The sequence below is a fragment of the Sminthopsis crassicaudata genome, chromosome 1, assembly GCF_048593235.1.
Source record: "Sminthopsis crassicaudata isolate SCR6 chromosome 1, ASM4859323v1, whole genome shotgun sequence".
Taxonomy (NCBI): Eukaryota; Metazoa; Chordata; class Mammalia; order Dasyuromorphia; family Dasyuridae; genus Sminthopsis; species Sminthopsis crassicaudata.
The window spans coordinates 738,825,798-738,849,353 of NC_133617.1; the positions used below are offsets into that span (position 1 = coordinate 738,825,798).

At 40.6% G+C, this 23,556-nt stretch overlaps 1 protein-coding gene across 1 annotated transcript in view; it reads left to right on the plus strand.

Moving 5' to 3' along the window:
• The window catches only part of DNAH12 (dynein axonemal heavy chain 12), a 125,652-nt gene that overhangs the window by 64,828 nt on the left and 37,268 nt on the right, over window positions 1-23,556 (plus strand). Inside the window, 11 exon segments of the mRNA XM_074284299.1 lie at window positions 1,854-2,153; window positions 3,289-3,467; window positions 5,452-5,644; window positions 10,448-10,609; window positions 13,313-13,507; window positions 14,225-14,358; window positions 15,793-15,955; window positions 17,683-17,763; window positions 19,300-19,476; window positions 20,283-20,414; window positions 22,700-22,789. Of these exon segments, the coding sequence (XP_074140400.1) occupies window positions 1,854-2,153; window positions 3,289-3,467; window positions 5,452-5,644; window positions 10,448-10,609; window positions 13,313-13,507; window positions 14,225-14,358; window positions 15,793-15,955; window positions 17,683-17,763; window positions 19,300-19,476; window positions 20,283-20,414; window positions 22,700-22,789 (1,806 nt within the window).

The window sequence follows — 23,556 nt, forward strand, 5'->3', positions numbered from 1 at the left end:
CTTTGGGCTCCCCACCAGGTTGGAGGAGGAGGAGGAATGCCATTCTTTGCAGCAGATAACTCCTTTGATGGCTTAGTGCTCAGCCCAGTGCCTGGCACATAGTAGGTGCTTAATAAATACTGTTGGATGGCGATGGTTCATGCCAGTAGCAGCAGAGACTTGTCTGGAGGCTTGACCAGTCATAACTGGCATGGGGTTAACTGGGCTTTGTCTCAGGCCACTGATTTCCTCCTGGGAAAGGGTATCAGCCATCCCTTCACTTTGCCTTCCATGTCTCCATGCCATTGCAGGCTCTAATCTCCCCCTCTCCTAAACTCTCATGGGTCCACGTTTGCCCTTGATCTCCTCTCTGAGGCATCCACTGCCCGCTGTCCTGGCATGACCTGCTTCTCCAATCTGACTGTCCCCTGACATTAAATTGTCCTCTGCCCTCTGGCATTAGAGCGCCCCCTTTATGCGGGTGCCACAGGTGAACAAATTCCAGCTCCAATTCTTGAAGAGATATAACCTTTTTGGCTTTTGAGTACAAGGGAGAGCTCTTGGGACCCATAGTGCATGGACGCTGGATATGCACTGATTGGAAGGTCTGTGTTCAAATCCTTCCTCAAATACTTATTAGTTGCATACCCTGAGCAGTCACTTACTCTGTAGAACCTGGTGACCTACTAGGGTCTCTGAAAGCTCCATAGAGCCTCATTTTGGCCTGTTGCCTTGAATTTTAAAAAGCCATTTGAATTTTGGTTCCCTCTTTATAGAGGTTGGGGACGGTCATGAGCCCACTGGGAAAAGGTCAGTCTATAGAACTGTCAGTATAAAGCAACAACATCCAACTGGGCCTCAGTTTCTTTATATGTAAAATTAGACAGCGGACGGATTGCTGAACCTGGAGTCGGGGAGACCCGAGTTCAAATCCAGCCTCAGACACTTATTATTGGTTGTCGTCCTCCTCCTCTTCCTCCTCCTCCAGGAACTAGGCTTGAATTCTTTGCTCCAATAGGTGACTTTTTGCCTCATCTTGCTTGGAATCTGCTTCTGCTTCTCTGCCATTTCCAAATCAAGTTGATATCCAGGTTCTTTTTATGATATTCGACTCTTCCTCCTCCTTTATTATCTTCTCCCACCTTATGATATCAATGCTTCAAGAATAGAGTTTTCTGTTTGTTTTTGTATAGTTCCTGTCACATAATAAGTACTTAATAAGCACATTTTCATTCACTCATAACTTAAATGTTCCTAAACCTTAGTTTTCTCATTTACAAAACATTATTTATTAATGTATTTAAATATGCTAAATGTCAACAATTATTATTATATAATTTAATCAATGAATCACAATGTTAAATTTCAATTATTATGACATCATTTGTTACTGAGTCTCAATATATAAATGTTAATAATTATGACATTTGTTAATGAGTTTCAATACACCAAATGTTAATTATTATGATATTATTAATGAGTCTCATACTAAATGTCAGTTATTATATATTTTTTTCAATGAGTCAATACACTAGATGTCAATAATTATATTATTTGTTACTGAGTCTCAAGATGTAAATTCAATAATTATGACATTGTTAATGAGCCTCAATATGCTGTGTCAATTATAATTATATTATTCATTAATAAGTCTCAATATATGCTAAGTGTCCATTGTTATTATATTCACTGAGTTTCAATACACTAAATGTCAATTATTATTGATTCTTATATAAATGTATATTATAAAATAATATTGTTAATGAGTCTCAGTATGCTAAATGTTAATCTCAATATGTTATAAGCAGATGGATTCAGTGATTACAACTGTTCTATTTCTGCTTCCTGACTTGTTTTCCTTTGTATATCCCAAGATCTATAAACGGTCCATGGAAAACCTGTTGCCCACCCCAGCCAAGTCTCACTACACATTCAACCTGCGGGATTTTGCCCGGGTCATTCTGGGCTGCCTGCTCATCGACAGGGAAGCGGTGGAGCACAAGCACACAATGGTGCGGCTCTTTGTCCACGAGGTCCTGCGGGTGTTCTATGACCGTCTGGTGGACGACTCTGACCGAGAGTGGCTGTTTGAGCTGATCAAGGCCGTCATCAAGGACCACTTCAAAGAGAACTTTGACAGTGTCTTCTCGCACCTGAGGAAGGAGAACAAGACGGTAAGGCAACGTCTGGCCACAGAGGTCACAGCCAGGGGGACCTGGCCGGGCCTTCTCCATCCAGGATTCATTTCTGTGCCAGATTAGGAGACAGAAACAAGATGAGCATCCCCCCGAGGCTGCGGCCCCCTCTAGCCTGGTAATGCCCACGGACCCCTAGAAATTGTGTTTGTACATTGCCAAGATAATAGAGCAGATTTCAAAGGAAATCAATTATGGCAAAGTACAATTAGCTTTGTTAAGAATGCCTGCAAGAGGGCTGGTTCAAAATTAGGAAAACTATTAGCATAATTGACTATATCAATAATCAAACTAGCAAAAATCATATGATTTTCTCAATTGATGCAGAAAGCATTTGATAAAATCCATCACCCATTTCTATTAAAAACATTAGAGAATATAGGAATAAATGGAGTTTTCCTTAAAATGATCAGTAGCATCTATTTAAAACCACCAGCAAGCTTTATATGTAATGGGGACAAACTAGAACTATTCCTGGTAAGATCAGGGGTGAAACAAGGTTGCCCACTATCACCATTACTATTCAGTATTGTATTAGAAATGTTAACTTTGGCAATGAAAGAAGAAAAAGAGATTACAGGAATTAGAGTAGGTAAGGAGGAAATCAAATTATCACCCTTTGCAGATGATATGATGGTATATTTAGAGAACCCCAGAGAATCTACTAAAAAACTACTAGGAAAAAAACTACTAGAAACAATTTACAATTTTAGCAAAGTTGCAGGATACAAAATAAATTTACAGAAATCATCAGCATTTTTATATATTACCAAGAATTCCTGCAAGAAGGCATTGATTGGATGCAAAGTGTGTAAAGGGACACTAGAGAGTACCATAACCATAGCACCCAGAGCACAAGACTTGCAGCCTGGAAGACCTGAGTTCAAATGCAGTCTCAGATCACTACTAGCTTTTGTGGGACATTGGGCAAGTCACTTCACTTCCTTTAGTGTCAGGTCCTCTGTAAATTGGGGATAATAATAGTAATTGACCTCCCAGAGTTTTTGCGAGGATCAATGGACGATATCTTGCAGACCTTCAAGTGCTAAATAAATGTTAGCTATTATCATTAGAAATGTAGAATGTTTTTCATTTCCTTACTTGGATATTCTAGGTAAAAGAGGAGGATTTAAGAAGTCTCCTGTTTGGGGATTACATGAATCCAGATCTTGAAGGAGATGAAAGAGTTTACATAGAAATTCCAGATGTGAAGACTTTCAATGACGTAGTAGAACAATGTTTGGAGGAATACAATCAGACCCACAAGACAAGAATGAACCTTGTCATTTTCCGGTGCGTCCGTTGGGGACCAAAGCTTAACCCTCCCCTCAGGCTTCTGTTCAGGTCTTTTAGACTAACTAATCCTTTGCTACCCCAGTCATCATTTTGGTAGGTAGGAGAACCATTTCCATGTAAATGAGATGGCCAAACAGCCATCTTGCCATTGTCCAGTTTTACCATAATTGAAGGATAATGCCATAATTATCATAAGCATGGTGGCTCCTGGGACACGTGCAAGAGCCAGGGCTAACAGGGCAGCCGGCGAGACCTTTGCATATTTGCTTCCCCATAGTTTCCCCTGATACAAGCCAAGGTCCTCAAGGGCATCCCTGAGTCAGTGTCTGTCTTTGTGATCCCAGAACCTAGAGCAAGGCCTGGCACATGGGTGCCAGATGAATGCTTTAAAATTGAGTGCAGAGGAAGACTTCCAAAATCCTGAACCTCTCCTCTGGCTAAGGAAAGGGGGTACCATGTAGAGGGAAGGGCTTTGAATGTGGAGTCAGTAAGACTTGGCTCCAGACTCCATTTTAGATAACTTCCTAGCTGTGTGACACAAGGCAAGTGACTCAGTGTTTCTCAATCTGTTTCCTTAATTTGGAAAATGAAGGGAGTGGACTCAAGAGCCTCTAAGGTTATTCTTTCCAGCTCTAGAAATAATGTGGTGGTACAGTGGATAGAACACCAGACCTCAGGAGGACCTGAGTTCAAATCAAGCTTTGACAAAGTTGTGCTACAATGGGCAAGTCACTTGACCTTGTCTACTTCAATTTCCTCATCTGTAAAATAGTAGTATCTCCCTCCCAGAGTGGCTGTGATAATCAGATCATATCGTAAAGTGTTTTTATAAACCTTTAAACATTATTATATAAATATTAGCTATTAATATTATATAAATATTAGGTATTATATAAATATTAGGTTATTAGGGGAAACTAGTGGCAAAGTGGATAAAGTGCCAATCCTGGAATCAGGAAAACACATTTTCCTGAATCCAAATTCAGCTTTAGATACTTATTAACTGCGTGACCCTGGGCAAACCATTGCCTCAGTTTCTTCATCTGCTAAATGGACTGGAGATTGTGCTATTGGAGGGAATATCCACAGCTATGAGATCAGATGCAGGAAAGGATTGATTATAAATGGATAAATGCCACCTACTAAATATTTCATTCTCTAAAACATGGGTTTCTTAGCTTTGTTGTTGCATCACAAAGTCCTTTGGCAGTCTGGGAAAGTCTGTGCTCCCCTTCTCAAAATAGCATTTTTAAATAATTGAAGGAAATGTTACATTTTCAATTAGAGACTAGTGAAAGTTAAGATGTACTTAAAAAAAAAACTTCATTATGTTTTTAAATAATTGAAGGAAATGCTAGATTTTCAGTTAGAGACTAGTGAAAGTTAAGATGTACTTAAAAAAAACACCTCATTGTATTTTTAAATAATTGAAGGAAATGCTAGATCATGGGTTCTCAAACTATGGCCCCGCGAGCCAGATGCAGCCCGCTGAGGATGTTGATGCGGCCCACCGGGTGATGGCAAATGGGCTGAGGGGCGGAAACAGAGTGTGAGCTTTTGTTTTTACTATAGTCTGGCCCTCCAACAGTCTGAGGGACAGTGAACTGGCCCCCTATTTAAAAAGTGTGAGGACCACTGTGCTAGATTTTCAGTAAGAAAGTAGTGAAAGTTAAGATGTACTTTTTTTTTAACCTCATCCAAATTCATGGACCCCCTAAATTTATAACCCTTGTTCTAGAGTTAATTTTTAATTAGTTTTCCGTTGCCTCCAAATTATCCAGCTGAAACCATTGTTTAAAAAGTTATATATATATATGTGTGTGTGTGTGTGTGTGTGTGTGTGTGTGTGTTTTATCATCAGCAGTCACCACTTTTTTGGGTAGATCATATAGTCTCCTCTGACAGAAACATAGCTATGTGATCAAACAGTAATCATTTTACTTGACATTCACATGTTTTGTTGATGCTGGCCCCACGGCAGGTATGTGTTGGAACACCTTTCTCGAATTTGCCGCATCCTGAAGCAGTCCGGAGGAAATGCTTTGCTGGTGGGTCTGGGAGGAAGTGGCCGCCAATCTATGACCCGTCTTGCCACATCTATGGCAAAGATGCAGATGTTCCAACCAGAAATCTCCAAGAGTTATGGGATGAATGAATGGAGAGATGACCTCAAGGTAAAATGATTATAAAGTTTCTACCAAGAATGTTTTTCAAGAGATCTCTCTACCAGTAAGAGAGAATGTAGATTGAAGAGCCAGCTGGATTGAATAGTGATGTCATAAGTGACAAATTTCACAGGTGCATGGGGCTTAGTGATCGCCTAGTCCAGTTTTCTTTTTTCACAGCTGTGGAAAGAGAGGAGAAATTGGCCAAATTTGGGTTGGCGTCTTCTCAGGAATAGTAGAAGGGTCACAGAGCCTTAGCTGGCTGCTTTTTAGGAGTGTAGTTGGGAATCTTAATTAGTAGGCCAAAACAGATCCCCTTCAGAGACCCCTCGAATGCTGAAAATCTGTGATTCTCTGGCTTTATACATGGCTTGGTTTTGGTTCTTAAAATGGTGGCGGGGATGAGAAATGGGAGAGGAACAGAATGGGTATGGAAGTCCCAATAGTCTGGCCTTGCAGAAGGCTACTGGCCATGGTGCTGAAAGAAATGATGGAGCTGCAATCCGGAAGGTTTGCCCGGTGGAGGTCACGAGGAGAATAATGTTATCCCTCTTGTCTTGGATTAGTGGTGACTATTGTGGCTCAAAGGCAGGGCCATAGAACTTAGAACACTGGGAACGAAGGACGGACTCTTTGTCTGAAAGTCAGGAGGACTCCTGAGGGAGCTGCTGCTCAGTAATGACTCCAAGACTCCCACAGCCTTGCCCGTGGTAGTCAGTTGAGGCAGATGCATGGACCTGGCAGGTTGCAGCCAGCCTGGGACCCTCGGCCACTGCTGGCTATCTGCACAGCCCCTCCATCCACGAGGGGAGGCTATTTGAGCTTTGAGGCAGGGTCCTTCTGAAGAGTCTCTGTTGGCATGAAATGCTACAGGGGGCTGGAGGGAACCGGCTCACCTGAGACAGTGATCTGGAGCAAAGTTTGGCTTGGTCCTTGACTTCTCCCTGAGTACTGGATTTCTAGTCCCTGTCTTCCTCACCAGGAGCAGACCAGGGGTGAAGTTGTGTGTGGGGAAGTCAAACCATTGTGTTCTTCAGCTTCCTACACACTCAGTAAAGTTCATATCTTTATACATAAGCATTTAGCACACAAAGGGGGTGCAACATTGTTCAAATCAATTATCTGAAATTAAAAGGAAACAAGATAAAATTACTGAACCATCTATGATTTAATTTGTAAAACTAGTATTTACGTGTCAAATCAGGTCACCTGACATCTCAAAGGTCAGAGGACAGGAGTGATTTACAGAGGCGACTTTTATAACAAAAAAGATTTTTAAAGTGACAGAAGCTTGTTTTGAATATAATTCTATTGTACAAAGCCAGTTCCTTGTTTAGTTAGCTTCTCCCAGAGTTCCTTTCCCCTGTGCCAGGAGTCCTTTCCTGCAGATGTGTCTTTTTGTAACCAGAAAGAGGAACATGTGATTCCTGATGGGGGACTAGCCGTCCCCCATTAACCCCATTACCTTTAGCAGAATCCATTATTCAACTTAAACCTCAAACTCAAGAAAAAAAGGGATCTTATTCCACTGAGACTAGAAAGAGGAACTTAACCAACCTCTGGCTAATCTTTCACCAGCTACCAGAAAGGGGGAACTTAGCTTTTTATTATTTGTATATTATTTTATTATGTCTTATTCTAAATTCTGTTAGAAAACAAGAAATCTAAAGAATGCCATGTTTTTAAAACACGCCAAATTTCTCAAGTTCTTAAGTACAATTTCATCTATTAGAATAGATGTTTATATATTTAAATACACTTAATTTACTCCTATACTTCTCCTACTGCTATTTTCTTGTTTGATTCTATCTTTGATAATTCTTACCCTAATTTGTTATAGCCTTACTTATTATAGTTCTACCAAAATATAATTTTGAATCTATTTTTACTTCCATTGATTTCAACACAACTTTTACTGTATTTCTAATTTCCTTAAACAATTTGTTACAGTTTAATATTTCATCTCCTTTCAGTTGCTTCATGATTTCAAAACAAGTTCCTTCAGGTTGGTTGCTTAAAAGCAATAAGGAACAGAAGGGTAAATAATTCCAAATCTACTTACTTTCATTCTTTTGGAATCTGAAGATGGTCTAAAGTTTTCCTATTTTGCCTTCTAAAATTTCAAAGTTCCTTCCTGCAATAAATTTGTCCCAATTTTAAGTACAGTTTTAAAGTATACCATTAATCTATACTAAAAAAGAACCCAATTTCACAAAGTGATTCACACAACCTCAGACTCAGATTGGCTAATTGAAACTGCTTAGGGCTTAGCAAATGCATTTCTTTTTTAAACTTTGGAGTTGTGAAATTAAATCCACAGGAATTTTATTCTAATTTGTCCTGTATCAATTTCCCAAATTTTTCCTATTTTAACACTTCTCTGAATTTCACTGAAATTTCTATTTCACTAAATCTAATTGGATATGATTAATAAAACAGTTCTTAAAATTCAGAATCAATCTCTGGACATTTTAAAGTTCTTTTTATGGAATAATTAAACTGTCATTTTTTGTTAAGTATCTTCAAGTAAAGAATAACAAGTGTAGTCTCTAATTCTTATTTTTTATCTCTCTTTCATCTCTGCAACCTTCCACTGCCTTGTATTGGAAATAGAACGAGAAAAAGAGACTTGTCTGTTCTGAAGATTTCTTTTTGAAGTTTTATTTTCTTTAGTCTTTCTCCTCTGGTTTACCGTTCTGCCGGAAAAAGCACAGGACAAAGGAAATGCTTGGAAACACATACCAGTATAGACAAACACAAAGCTCAGAGAAGATAGCACAGATTTCCCATTCTCTTAAAAAATACATTTTTTTAAGCATATAAGGCCCCTTTCTATTGGAAGCAAAGAATCCATCGTTCCTAAACTTAGATCTATTATTCATAAGACACACAGAACATATAACAAGACTTGATACAACATTAAATTAGGCTTGAACTTCTAAATTTTCTCTATAAGATTTTGAAGTTAGGATCTTACTTGCCTCCTCTTATTATACATACAGTTTAGGATAGTCCTGCTGTCAGTCCAAGATTAATTCTTCTATTTACTGTTTGTCTTACGCTTTTAATCTTATTAATAAATTGAATTAATTAATTTAATCTAATTAGCAACATCAAAATGCTTTAGTCTAATTTGCTAATTGGATTCATCCATTTGAAATGCATATTTTATATACAGAAGTGCACATATACACACACACATATATATTTAACGGATACAATTTAGCAAATTTTTCCTTTCTGTCCTTTTTTTTTAAAAATTAACTTTATTTAGAACAAGTTCCTAATAGAAAATTCTACTTCTTTGAAGTTCTCTGCTAAATCACATTAAAAAAGAGAATTTTAAAAAAGAGAAATGAAATACTCTACTTCTTAAAGGTTTTTTCTCTGAAAACTTTTTCTTCCCCAGGGGAATAATTTTCTATTAAAGGGCTTTCTAAAACAAAAAATACAGTTTCTTCCCCACTAATGTGGAGGATGTCCTCTAAAAACTCTTTGCACTTAACTTTTGTAGAGTAAAATATTTGGTGGTTTTGGTGGTTTACTTCTCAGAGCAGAGACTTACCTTACCTTTGGACTGAGGATAGAGTCCAGGCCTCCAACACAGCCCATTGAGAAGTCCCTCAGTGACCAGAGAGCTCTTGGGAAAATTCCTTGGAGAGGACCACTTAAGGAAGTGAATTCATTAGGTTCCATCTGGGGTGCCGACTGTAAAAATTAATTCTCTGAAATAAAAAGGAAACTGAGAACAAAGTTGCCAAGCCATCTCTGATTTAATTTGCAAAGTTACCATTTGCATCCCAAATCAGGTTACCTGACTCCTCAGAGGTCAGAGAACAGGAGTGATTTACAGAGCTGATTTTTATAACAAAAAAAGAGGGATAAAAAAATGACAGAAATGTGTTTTGAAAAGAATTCAGTTGGGCAAGGAAAGTCACATGCTAAGTTAGCTCCTCTTAGACTTTTAAATCCTTTGCCAGAAGGTCTTTTCTACAGGTGGTACCTTTTGTGACCAGAAAATGTGTTGACAAAGAGGAATTTGTGGTCAGTAGTTAGCAGTCTTTTCTCCCTGCACCCCTGTCCACATCATTCTTAGTAGATTCCTTACTCAACTTAAATTGTAGCTCTTAAAAAAAAGAAAAAAAAAGAAAGGGGAACTTGTCCAAGAGAGAGAAGTTTGTCTATCCTTCCAGCTGCCAGAAATGGATCTTAGCCTCTGGTCAATCCCCTTTCTGCTAGAAGGGGGAATTTAGCCTTTTGAAAAACCTTATAATCTTATGATTATTTTATTCTTCTAATTTATCTGCTAAAGGATAGTTTTTTTAATCTGTCTATTCACTAAATTTATAAGTAACCTAGATTTAAGACATAATCTATATTAGTTTGGTTTAGCTGTTAATGTTAGTTTTCCCTAAAGGGTAAATTTAATCCCATAATCAAACCAAAAATGAATTCAAAGTAATCAATAATAGTTGATTTCTTTGTCACCATTCTATAACTGGGAATATCTTCTGTAACTGGGAATACTGTGATATCTGAGTTAATCTCCTAGCTTGAGAAAGGGCTGTAGGGGTGTAATATAGAAAGGATGATGAATTTGATGATGATACGGTCACTTAGGCTCCCTGGGTCTTGTGTTTCCTTTTCTATAAAATAAGGATATTGGATCAAAAGACCTTTGAGGTACCTTCCGGTTTTAAATCTATGATCTGCAGGCTGATGGTAGAAGTGAGGGTAGAGGGGAAAAAACTCGGGGATTGATCATATATTCCTACTGTTTTGTGCCTTCTAATCTTCTTTTTTGCTTTTTAGAATCTCCTGAGAAGTGCTGGTATGAGGGGCTTGAAGACAGTGTTTCTCATCACAGACACGCAGATCAAGGAGGAAGCGTTTTTGGAGGATGTTGACAGTGTACTCAACACTGGAGAAGTCCCAAACATCTTTGCAGCGGATGAAAAACAGGAAGTGATGGAGGTATGGCAGGCTTTCATATGTGATAAAATGAGATCTCCGGAGAGTTCTTTTGTGAATTAAGAAGTGGAGAAATAAATTTATTGTAGGTCTTAACTTAGTTTAAATGTCATCTTAAGACAGGGTTTCTTAACCTTAAGGGCATGAACCCCTTTGGTGAAATCTATAAAATAGAATATATAGGACAGCTAAAAAGACTTAATTATACTGAAATAATAGTAATCAACATTTAAAAAATCAAATTAATAGAACCCAGATCAAGAAGCTCTCCTTTAAGACATGATATATTGCTTGATAATTTGTTTGTGATAGAAAATTCATCCCATTTGTTTGACCTTGTTTACTAGGTCTTATGAAAGGAAAAATATCTATTTTAATTATTTTATAGTTATATGAACAGTAAAAAAGACAAGTTTTGAAACCTCCCAGGGAAGTTGGCCTAGGGGCTGCATGTGGTCCACAGCATTCTCATGTTGCCCAAACAGATATAAATGTAATTATATATATATATATATATATATATACACACACACACACACACACATATATAAATATACATATATACACACAAATATACATATAAATAAAATGTAATATTTAAAAAATAAATGAAAATATAATGAAACATAGATAACATTCTACTTTAAAACTAAGTCATGTGCAGCCTTCCGTACAGGTTAGCAGCACCTATTTGTGTTACAAGTCGGACCTCAGTAGCCCACACTGAGTGTTAGCTCTCACTGGTGCATGGCAAAGGGGTTGGACTTAGTGGTCTGTAAGGTCCATTATCTAAATCTAGCCTCATTTGGTCCTATGATGTCATTTATAAAGCATTATTGGAGATCAGCATGTACTACACCAATAAAACAATGAAATGAATACTGTCATTCAAAATGGCCACAGCAATTCATGTGGAACGTTGTTTTGCACTTGGCTTCTGCTCTGATCTGAACAATATTATATTAATCAGTGAGTAATGTTTTTTTTTTTTTTTAATAATAATAGCCTTTTATTTTTCAAGATACGTGCAAAGATAGTTTTCAACACTCACCCTTGCAAAACTTTGTTTCAAATTTTTCTCTCTTTTTCCTTCCCTCTCTTCTCCTCTAGACAGCAAACAATATATGTTAAATATGTGCAATTCCTCTATACATATTTCCACATTTATCATGTTGCACAAGAAAAATCAGGTCAAAAGGGAAAAAAAAGATCTCTTTGGGATATAAGCTCAGTAGTAGCACTGCTGGATCAAAGGGGATGCACAGTCTGATAACTTTTTGAGCATAGCTCCAAATTGCCAAGGAGTGGACTTCTTTAGGGATTCTGGGATAACAGAGACAGGGGTCCAGAGGTTAGTGGAGCAAGAAAAGGTATTCTATGAGTCTACAAGTCTCAAATGGCTCAGAAGAGACTCTGGGCTCAGGTCACAGAGACACATCTGCTCTTTGCCTTGTCTCTTGACTAGTTTTCAGAAGGAATCTCCAACATACACAAGGTGAATTACTCTTTCACTTGTTCAATTCACCCACAACAAATCCATTTAAAGACAATTCACTTAAATCTAATTTGTTTAAAGATTCATTACGAGGATAGGGAGGATATCACTTTTTGGTCCCCTAGTAGGCTGGGGATAAGTTTCTATGGTATCAGGAGCTTGTGGATGAAAACTCGGAGGATCAGGCCCCGCTCAGCATCTTCATATCCCAGACAATCTGAGCACCCCCAAGTAGGTGTGAGAGGCAAGATGTAAATTTTGATCTTCCCCACTCTGGCCTGCCTTACTTACTATTTAATCAAACATGCTAAATGTAAGTGAGATGAGTTCATTTCATTATTCTGACACTGCTTTATCCTTTCTGGCTGGGGGGTTGCCCCCCTTCCACTTCATTTTTGGCACTGGCCTGCATGCAGAATACCAGGATGCTTTTCGGCAAGGAAGCTTATCTCAATTTATGTCCAAATCAGATTTCTCCATGTGGATGAGTCCTGCACCAATTAAACAACAGGGTTTTTAAATTATATCCTGTTCTGGACCCCCTGATCATCCTCTCCTCCTCAGGAGAATAGGCTTAAAGGGGCAATAGCAGATTGTAAGGGGGAATCCAAAAGTCTCACACAAACTATCCCAAATCAAAAGAGCATAATTTACAAATTACATCATATATTAACCAGAGACCCCATGCTGATAACATATGGTGACTCAAGGGAACCATCCAGGTGCTATCAGGACCTTCTAGTCCTAGAACACATACAGACAAATTGCAAAGACCAGCAGATCGCCCAGTGGTGGTGACGATTTTGTGGACGTGTTCATTTTAAAGCTTAACTGACAACTTTAAAAGGATTTGGAAGTGTTTCTGAGTTAACCCAAGGTTGGCACAGGTAAGAGTCTGTTCCCCAAAAATCCCTGTAAAAGGGATCCTTATACAGCATCTGATATACAGTAAGTACTTGATCAGTGTTCATATGTCCAAAGGATTAGCAAACTGTGATATCCTTTGATCCAGCAGTTTAGCAAAATGCCTGGCTCGTAGCCTAAGTGACCATGGGAATGGAAATTAGCTGAGACTGTACACATAAAGAATGTCCAATTTCTGAGGATATTTGGGGAGAGTAAGAATGATGAAAACATTCCTCGAAGACAGATTTCAGCCTTTAATCATCCTTCCCCCTTTTGTGACCATTTCCTCTCCTCCTGTTCCTCAGGGCGTTCGTCCGGCAGCCCAGGCTGGCATCAAACATGGCGAGCTCAGTCCACTGGCCCTGTTCGCCTTCTTTGTGAATCAGTGCCGAGACAATCTCCACGTCGTGGTTGCCTTCAGCCCCATTGGGGATGCTTTTCGCAATCGCTTGAGGCAGTTCCCCTCCCTCATCAATTGCTGTACCATCGACTGGTTCCAGGTTTGTTAATAGATAATTTTATTTCATTTTTGCAACGTACTTAGAACTTTGTCATTCTTGGCCATTGAGCTTCCATTGATCTTTCTTCTAGAACTCAAATCTCAAAAACATTGACTTGAGCTCAGGCTCATTCCATTAAGCTACATTGCTGTGATTTGTATTAGAAAAGCTGCTTAATAGCAAACCATTCATTGAGCAGCTATTGAACAGCTTCTGTGTCCCAGGTATTGTGAGAAACTCTGCTGACACAAAGACAAAAATCCAAAGCCTCTCTACTAAGAGGGATGGGAGATAGAATGTTTATGCAGAGAAATGTTTCAAGGAAAAATTATTTCATATTCTTTGATTCCAAGTATCCCCCCAGAAGAGTATAAATTGGCTTATATTAACTTATCTCTGTAGATAGCATCTCTCTCCAGAGAAATGTAGGATCCTTGATAGGAGAGATTGCCATTTCTGCCTCTGTATTCCTAGTGCTTGCCTGGAGTAGAGTAAACATGAATGCTTGTTGACTGATCGATATTTCTATATGTGCACTGTTACCTTGTGGTCTGTCTCATTTCTGTCTTTGTGTCTCCAGGATCTTGAACAGTGCTCGGCACATAGTAGGTCCTCAATAAATGTCTTGCTAAAAAGGGAACAACTTTAGACATTGCTGCCTTTCAGTAGTAAAAGAATAGAATTGTTTACATTTCACCCGATGGCTTCCTTTTTCAGCCATGGCCTGAAGATGCCTTGGAACGTGTGGCCATTAAGTTCTTGGAAACCCTGGAGCTCACGAAAAATGAGAGGATAGAAGTCGTTCCCATCTGTAAACACTTTCACACATCCATTATGACTCTCTCTGAAAGGTTTGTTCAGTTTTGAAAAAAATGACAGTAATTCTTTGTGTATTTAAAATATTTCCCCTTTGAAAGGTTTAGGAATTCCATGTATGTGTGTGTGTGTGTGTGTGTGTGTGTGTGTGTGTGTGTGTGTGTTTTACTTTGTTCAAATCTTTTTGGGGATCTTGGTTGTTATTTTAAAAATGGTGACCTTCTTGTGTTGGGAAATGAAGGAAATGAAAAAAAAAATCAGGCTTCAAGTTGAACCACTTCCCTGAGTGAGTGTCTGTTGGGTGGGACATCCTGGAAGGATTTTAGTCTGTGTTTTTGCCTTGAGAAATTATCATTTCCCTGTCAGGTCATAAATGTCGTCAATCATGTCCCTTATTACTTCTCCCAGAGCCAGACTTGGAGGCTCAGCAGTCTAGACCTAGGAAGGAACTTAACAGGCCAGTGGATCAAAACCCGTATTTTCCAGATGGAGAAACTCCAATGACTTGCCTAGTGTCACAGAAAGTAGGGATTTGAACACGAATCCTTAGACTTCAGAAGCAGTGCTCTTTCTTTTGTACAAGACTGCTTCCTACTTGTCTTCTTGAGCCTCGGTTTCCTAATCTGTAAAATGGGAGTCATAATTCCTGAAGAGTCAATCTCATTGGGCTGGCATGAGACTCAAATGAAATATTGGATGTATCACTATAGTGTTATAGTGGATATAGTGAAGGTGGATGACCCAGTAATACATGGGAGTGACCGTTCCTTCACAGTCCCTTGCATATAATAGACATTAAATAAATGTTTATTGACTGGTTATTATTACGGAAGCTAATGCTGATAATAGCTCACATTTCTAGGATGCATGAAGGTTTACTCTCATGTTGTTTTCTGCCAGACTCAGCTTGTATTCTCCCTGGAGCAGGGAGGTGGGCATGGGGGGGATTTGCTGCCCTGTCCCTTTGCCAGTCTTCTATTTTATGTTACCCTCCCACTGGCACAGGCAACTGCAAAAGTGTGTAGGCTTAGAGAAAAATACACAGAAGCATAGCAAATGTTTTCCATTGTAAACTCGTGACATTCAGCCTCTTGGATCTGTACCCTTTTACATACATCTCATCATTTAAAATCCCAGTCCATTTATGTATTTAGTGTTTCAGAAAAATGGACATTTTGCACAATTAGAAAATGAAAATTCAACTTTTAATATTTTCTATTTTCCTCCTAACTTCTAGTGGGCTCTCCCCCACCCCCATTACTTTGAATCTTTTGCATCTACTTTTATGTGTCCAGGTTGTTTCATTTGGCTTGGGTAAAGACTGTTTAATTTTTGTGTCTCTGGCACAATGATTGACACTCGGAAGTGCTCGGTATATACTGTTTGCTTGACTCCTCCTCGTGCCAGTATGTAGCATTTTCCTTCTTGACAATAACTCTGACTGGGCGCGTCATCTACCCCTGTTTTAGGTTCTTGCAAGACTTGGGACGACATAACTACGTGACTCCTACGTCTTACCTGGAACTGATCGCAGCGTTTCGGCTGCTCTTGACTCAGAAGCGCCAGGCCGTCATGAAAGCCAAATTCAGATATACCAATGGGCTTGATAAATTAGCTTTTGCTGAATCCCAGGTAAAATCATTGACTTCTTAATAATGGCAGGAAGTAGTGGGGAGAAGGGGGGACTAGAACAAGAAGACCGTTAATACTTTCTGATATTTTTTCATTACCGTGTATAAAATATATGTGGATGGCTATTCACATATATAAATATATATATATATATATACATATATAATGCAATATGTATGTATTTACATAATAATAGACATAAATAAATGCATAAATGAATATACATTATATATAATATATAAATACACACACACACACACATATATAGATATATCTGATTTACATATGGCGTGGATGGATATTTGATCTGAGTTCTAGCTCACTGTATCTCCAAATGATTTTTGTCTTTGTGAAGAGTGGTGGAAGGATTCAAATCACTCCCAGAAATCATTGGGGATGGATTAGGCAGGATCCAGGAGCAATTGGTTAGGCTATTTCTCCTTAAATTCCCTTCTCTAAAAAGGTTATTGAGTTATAAAATCACGTCCATCTACTGTGCTTTAAATAATGGAGTCTAGGAGTGTGATATTTTGGAGGCCAGAATAAATCACATTTTCTGTGATAGTTTTCAGGACTGGGGCTATCCTTAGCTTCCTATTTCCAGCAGAGCTCCTTCTCACTGAATTCTAGGTATTCAAACGATCATCCTCAAAGCTAACATACCTCATTATCAAAGTAAGCAGTGAGCAGCAATTGGGGAGAATTCTGCAGAGTGGAATAAACTAAAGAATATGCAGAAATCAAGGGGCTTTTTGACTGGGAATCAGAAAAGATCACTCAATTGAGGAGAGACGGAGTGATCTCATCTGGCAGAACTCTTACCGGTTTTCAGGCAGCTGGCTGCCCACGTGTTTGTGACTTTAGGGGGGGGGTCTCTTAGATGCCGTTCAGAAAGTCCATCTTGCTTTTTTTGGACTAATTTCCTGGAATTCTTCCAACCCACCAATGTCCTGTCCGTATCATGTATACTTTCTGCGGACCCATTGCTTCGTAATGTCTCGGCCTGTCAGCAATCTCACGTCCCTCCAGCATTCACAAGGCCGCTCGGCAGAAAACCTGCCCCAGACTTGGGAGCAAGTGGGGCTACTCAGGCATGAAAAATGAAAATAGAAGAGGAACTTCTTTACTCATGTCACTAATCTCTTCAATGGAGTCTGGATGTTCGGTGATACCTCTGTAGTTTGCCATATATAGCCAGTTTATACAGATGGATGGATTTATAGAACAACTGAAAATCAATCAACAATCATTTTTTAAGTTCTTACCATGTTCCAGGCCCTGGGAATTTGAAGATTAAAAAAAGTCCCTACCATTAAAGATTATATTCTAACCGGGGAAGGGTGAATGATATGTACATGGATAATTAAATGCAAAATAGATACAAAATAATATGGGGTTATTCTGGAGGAGGAGTACTAATAGCTTTGGAGTATTGTTTAGGACATAGTGCTTGAGTTGAATTTTGAAGAAAAGTGGGGATTTTGAGAGAAATGAGAAGGGAGGGAGGGAACTCAAAACTTAAAAAGAACTTAAAAAGAAAGTTTAAAAATTATTTTTAATATTGAATAGGGGAAAATTATATATATATATTATGTGTGTGTGTATGTATATATGTATTCATATTCCTACGCATGTATAATGGAAAACCGTTTCAGCTGCTCTCTTTTTGTTGGAGGCCGCTTCTAGTGCACCAAGATAACATACTCTCCGGCCTCGTGTCCGTTTAGGTCGGGGAGATGAAGCTAGAACTGGTGCAGTTGCAGCCCAAGCTGGAGCAGGCCAAAGTGGAGAACGCCAACATGATGAAGGTGGGCTTCTCCTGCATTTCCAGGGGTCGTGGGCTTTGCCGATGTCAGGAGTGCATGTGGCCTAACGGCAAATTAATGATTTCACCGTCAGCGAGTCTGGGTAAAGGCCCAAGGTCTTGCCATCATGAGTGAATGGAAGTGTTAAAGATAAAACAAAACTCTGTGTGAAATGCTTACTAGGTGCTGGACTCTGTGCTAAGTGCTGGTGATATAAATAGAAGGAGATGGCAGCCTCTGTTCTCAAGGAGTTCATACTCCCATTGAGGGAAATGCCACTCGTAGGAAGGTTCAGTGGCAGGGGTGATGGGAAGCCCTAGATGTCCTATGGGAGCATGGCAAGACCCAGGAGTCCTTTCGGTCACGTGACCCCCTCCTAGAGACCCCATTTGGGGTTTTCTGGGCAGAGATACTGGACTCGGCCATTTTCTTCTCCAGCTCATTTTACAGAACAGGAAACTGAGGCAGGTTAAGTGACCTGCCCAGGGTCACAGGACTCGTGAGTGTCTGAGGCCAGATTTGAGTTTTCTTCACTCCATGTGCTGTACTACCTCACTGCCCCCCAACTTAGAAGTACTAACAGGCTGTCTCCCCCCCAGGGCAGAGAGTGAGGGCCCTGGCTGAGCAGCACTGGGAAGGGGAGTGGGATTCTTGTTTCCCTCCATCCCTTTCCTCCTCTTTTGTGGTCAGCCTACCATACCTCCCCTTGGAGTATATTTTTCTTTTTTTCCTCTTTTTTAAACAAATAAATTTTGTTCCATTGAGTTATCTGACTCTCTAGCCTATGACCAAATTTATCGTTCATGGTGACGATTGTCTCAGTCACTTAAGTAAAAATCTATCAAAGGTCTGTGACTGATGGGTCAGAAACCTGGTATGTTTGGGCTTTGTGCCTTTCCAAGGGCAGAATGGGGGAGAAAGCTGAGAACAGCCAAGAGAGAGCAGCCCTCCGAGTCCCAGAGCCTCTGACCCTCGGTGGCTGCAGGCTGGACAATCACTTCTCAGCCAAGCGGCCCAGCAGCCCTTAAGGACCTGAAGCCTCGGAGATGGGGCTGACCTGCCTGGAGAGGGACCTTCCTCGCCTGTAGTCCCAGGCCCGGCCAGAGAAAAGTCTCCACAGTGTCCAGCATTCTTAGTCTGAACTCCAAAGTGGTTTCCGTTTGTGTGGGCTCAAACCTTACCCCCAACACTCAGTTTCTCCAAACAGAAAATGGACATAATATCATCACCTCTCCTAGGGGTGTTGGGGGGGAGGTGGTAAAATAAGGTGCTTGTAAAATGGGCTGCCAAAGTCTTCTACAACGGCTCTTAGATTTCTAGGTTTTTGAGGCAAATGGACACTGCTCTTCTTGTGTGTCATAATTGGGGCTAATGACTTGTCCAGGGTCACACAACAAAGGAAGCATTGGGTGAGCAATGCTGGACTTGAACTCGGTCCTCCCTATTCCAGTGCTGGTGCTCCACCCCCCAAAAGTGACCCCCCCCCCCGAGGCTCCTCTCGCAGGGTGGCCAGGGCTGATTTTTGCTGGACGCTTTCAGGTGATCGAGGTAGAGTCTGCACAGGTGGAAGCCAAGAGAAAGTTTGTCAAGATAGACGAGGAGCTGGCGACGGCGAAGGCCGAGGAGGCCCAGACCCTGAAAAACGAGTGTGAGAGCGACCTCGCCGAGGCCATCCCCGCCCTGGAAGCCGCCCTCTCTGCATTGGACACGCTGAAGGCAAGGGGGGCCCCACGGGGGTGGGAACTCCAGTGGGGATCACCCCAAGAGGACTGAGAGGGCACTTTCGGGCCCTCTAGTTCACCTAGCAGAGAAGGGTCCCCCAGGCAGTGAGGGGCAGGTCAGGCTCCCTTCTCACTTTAGCATGCTTCCGACCCACGGTGCCTGGTGTGGAGGGCGATCTGGCTCCAGGGAGAGAGGCCCTTCCAAAACCAGCAATTCCTCTTTGTAAAAGAATTGTTTTATTTTTTTCTAGTTATACACGTATATTAACTTTTAAAATACACACTTCTTTATGAATCATGTTGGGAGAGAAAAATCAGAAGAAAAGGGAAAAATCACAAGAGAGAAAATAGGAAAAAAAGTGAACGTGCATGTGTTGATTTATATTCAATCTCCATAGTTCTCAGCAATTCCCCTCGATGCAGGGGTAGGCCTGTTTGGACAGCAGTGTCCTTCTTGGGGCCTGATGTTCATTTTCTTTATCAGGAAGAAATACCCAGAATACCCTTTACCTCAGAAATCCGGAGCCAGGCTCAATCAAGGTTTGCCCAGTGAATCTCTGGGCAAAATCCTCCTTTGCTAACTTTCCCCTCCCTGAAGAAATTGTGATTTTTGTCAATGTGAGGAACTCGCTAGCAGTTCAGACTTTTGTGACTGTTAAGTCCCAGGGAGTAGCTGAGGCACAGGGGTAGCCAGTGGTAGGGATGGGGTCCAGGCCTTCTGGATTACACGATGCTTTTTGTTCAGCTTTCTCTTGTAGCAGTAAGTGATGTCTGAAAATGCCCGTTTTCCCTTCCCTTTAGCCCGCTGACATCACTATTGTGAAGTCCATGAAAAATCCCCCATCTGGAGTCAAGCTCGTGATGTCTGCTATTTGTGTCATGAAAGACATAAAACCGGAGAAAATCACGGACCCTTCGGGAACTGGAGGCAAGGTAACTGGGAGATGGCGTGGTGTGGGCGTTTAAGCTACGTGAAGTAGATTTGCAACAAGGTTTATGAATACTTTAATGAATCATTTATTATTTGCATATTAATATATAATTTATATGTATATTATTATATGTATATAATATATATTATTTATATATAAATAGATCAAGAGATGGCCTCCAGGGCCATCCAGGCTGCTCTTTCCTCCAGCAGAGGGGAGAACTGGACGCAGTGGATGTGATGGACCAAAGGGTGGAGGGCACTAACGATGGGCATTGGAGGAGGGAGGCCGGGCCATAATGGCGATGGGCATTGGGATCTTGCCTTGGAACGGTGGATGAAAAGTTCTGGGGTGTTTAACTTGGAGAAGGGGAAGAAGGGAACTGAGGACTGTCTTCTAGAATTTAAAGTCTCTTTTATGGAGGGGGGATTAGCGTAGTTTGGTTGGCTCCGGAGGGCAGAGCCAGGAGCCCCAGGTTTGATAGCAGGAAAAGCATCCTACCAGAGCAGTGCAAAGGCGGGATCACGGGTTTTTAATGGCGTCTCCAGGAGGAGGCTGGGTGGCCACTTGTCAGGGAGGAGGTCCAGGGGAGAAGACCAGATACTCTTTTCCAATGGGGTGACTTGTAATCCACCCCCACTTTTTCTTCTTGGGTAAGTTCCTGGAGGGAATGCAGAGTGCTGATGGGTATGAGAGAGCACAAATCATTTCTGCAGTGGATTCACTATGTCGGGTTCAAGGAGTCTAAATAACTTTGCTCTTACATTAAAATGGTGTCTGTTCATCTATTTTACTGGTTCAGTTTTGTCTTGGCACATATTCGGTACTTAATGTTGTTGTTTAATAAATAGTTGTTGGCCAAAGACCTGAGTTTGACTCTACCTCAAACCCTTATTAGCTGTGTATGACCATGGGCAAGTTAGTTAACCTTTCTGTGCCTCGTTTCCCTTTTCTCCTTCCAAATGAAGGGATTGGACTGAATGGCCTCCAACAATCAGACCCTATGAGTCTCGGAACTTCTCAAAGACCATCTCTTCAGGTCCTCTGAATTGTCTGAGGCCGGACCAGAATGGCCCAACTCTAGAGCTAGAAGGGACCTTAGAGGCTATCCATTCCAACATGCTCATGTGACACATGAGGAAACTGAGGACCAGAGAGGGAAGTGATTGGCCCAAGGCCTCAGAGCTAGTAGGTGTCAGGATTTGAACCCAGCTCCTTAGAGTTCACATTCAGGATTTTTTCCACTAAACTCTGGAGTTTGTGGAGTTTTTTCCAATTCCAGGCCCAGTATTCTATGCATTGAGCTGCACTGCCCGTACATGACTTGTCTAGCATCATGGGACTGGCCAGTCTTTGCCTTTGGCTCTAGGATTTGCTACAAAGTGCATGTGGACTTTCCAAAGGAAGCTGGGATTGAACTTCATGCACATTTCCTGCAAATTGCTGAGGATATTCCTCTCCCCTGCTCTGGCTCCCCAGCTCTTTCTTCCTCAGCCTGCTGAGTTAATACAGCGGCAAGACTGGAATCCAAGCCTTTTCTCCTTCTAAATCTAGAGTTCTTCCACTTTCCCCAACAGGCTTCAAGACATACGCTATCACTAAGAGGAATGCTTGCTGCTGACCTGCCTGCTGGGAAATTTCAGAAATGATTCCCCAAAACCATAGCCCAAAATAATGAGGATTCCTTCCCCCCCACCTTATTTACTTGAACTTGTTAAATCCTGGCTGAATTTTTAAGATATCTTTGTGTTATTCAATGCTGAATTCCTTTTTCACTCGTTTATTCAATAGGCATTTTTAAAGTGTCTTCTGTTTACCAAAAACTGATAGACATCGTGCCTACGGACACAAAAACATGACAGTCTCTGCTCTGGAGAAGCTCAAATTCTATTGGGGAGATAGCATGTACACATATGGGCAAATAAAAAATGCATATAAAGCAAATACTGAGTGATTTGGGGACTGGCCCCAACCACAGGGGTCCAGGAAAGGCCTTGGGCCTGAGATTTGGAGGAAGTTGGTGATTAGAGAGATGGGGCTACTATTCTAATCATGGCGGACCATCTGAGTTTTCCATAACTTAAAGCATTAAGTCCGTACACTGAAGTTCCCAAGAAAATCCCTTTTGAAAATGAACTGATGTGTCCAGATGAAATGCAGAGTGCTGATGGGTGAGAGAGAGCACAAATCATTTCTGTGGCAGATTTGCTATGTCAGCGGTTCAAGGAGACGAAATGAATTTGTTCCTACATTAAAATGGTGTCTGTTCATCTGTTTTACCGACAGATCTTGGATTATTGGGCTCCCAGCAAAAAGTTACTGGGAGACATGAATTTCTTAAGAGACCTGAAAGAATATGACAAGGACAACATTCCAGTAAGTGTGTTTTCTTTCCAAATGTTAATTTTCTTAAAAGTCCATGAAAATCCACAGATTCATACAATCAGAGAGGAAATACGATAAGACAGCATTTTTCCCTGGATGACCTTATATGGTGATGGTGTAGATCTAGGCGGTGTAATATTAGGATAATATTAGGATATTGTCTCGTGCTCTTGGCTTGAGAGGGTGATGGTATAGAGGTGTCCCAAGAGCTGTCTCTGGAGCTGGAAGGGGCTGCAGAGGCCATCAAGTTCAACTCCACCTCTCCCATTGTTCAGATGAGGAAACTGAGACCCAGGTGTCTGAGGTGGGATATGATTGGAGGTCCTCTGATCCTAGGGCCAGCCTCTCGCTAACTTAACACTTAGCACAGTGGCTATGACACATAATAGGTACTTAGTAAATGTGTATTTATTGATTGATTTTATTCTTTTTGTTGTTTGCATTTTGTTTCTCTTTTTTTTCTTTTTTGATCAGATTTTTCTTGTGTAGCATGATGATTGTGGAAATATGTATAGAGGAATTGCACATGTTTAATATATATTGGATTACTTGCCATCTAGTGAAGGGTACGGGAAGGGGAGGGAAAAAATTAGAAGACAAGATTTTGTAATTATCCATGTTAAATGTTAAAAATTAATCCATGTATATATATGTATATTTTGGTATATATTTTGAAAATAAAAAGCTTTAATTTAAAAAAAAGACTATAGGATACAGAGAAGCTACTGATCTGCACTGGTGAAAGGAGCTTCTTTATC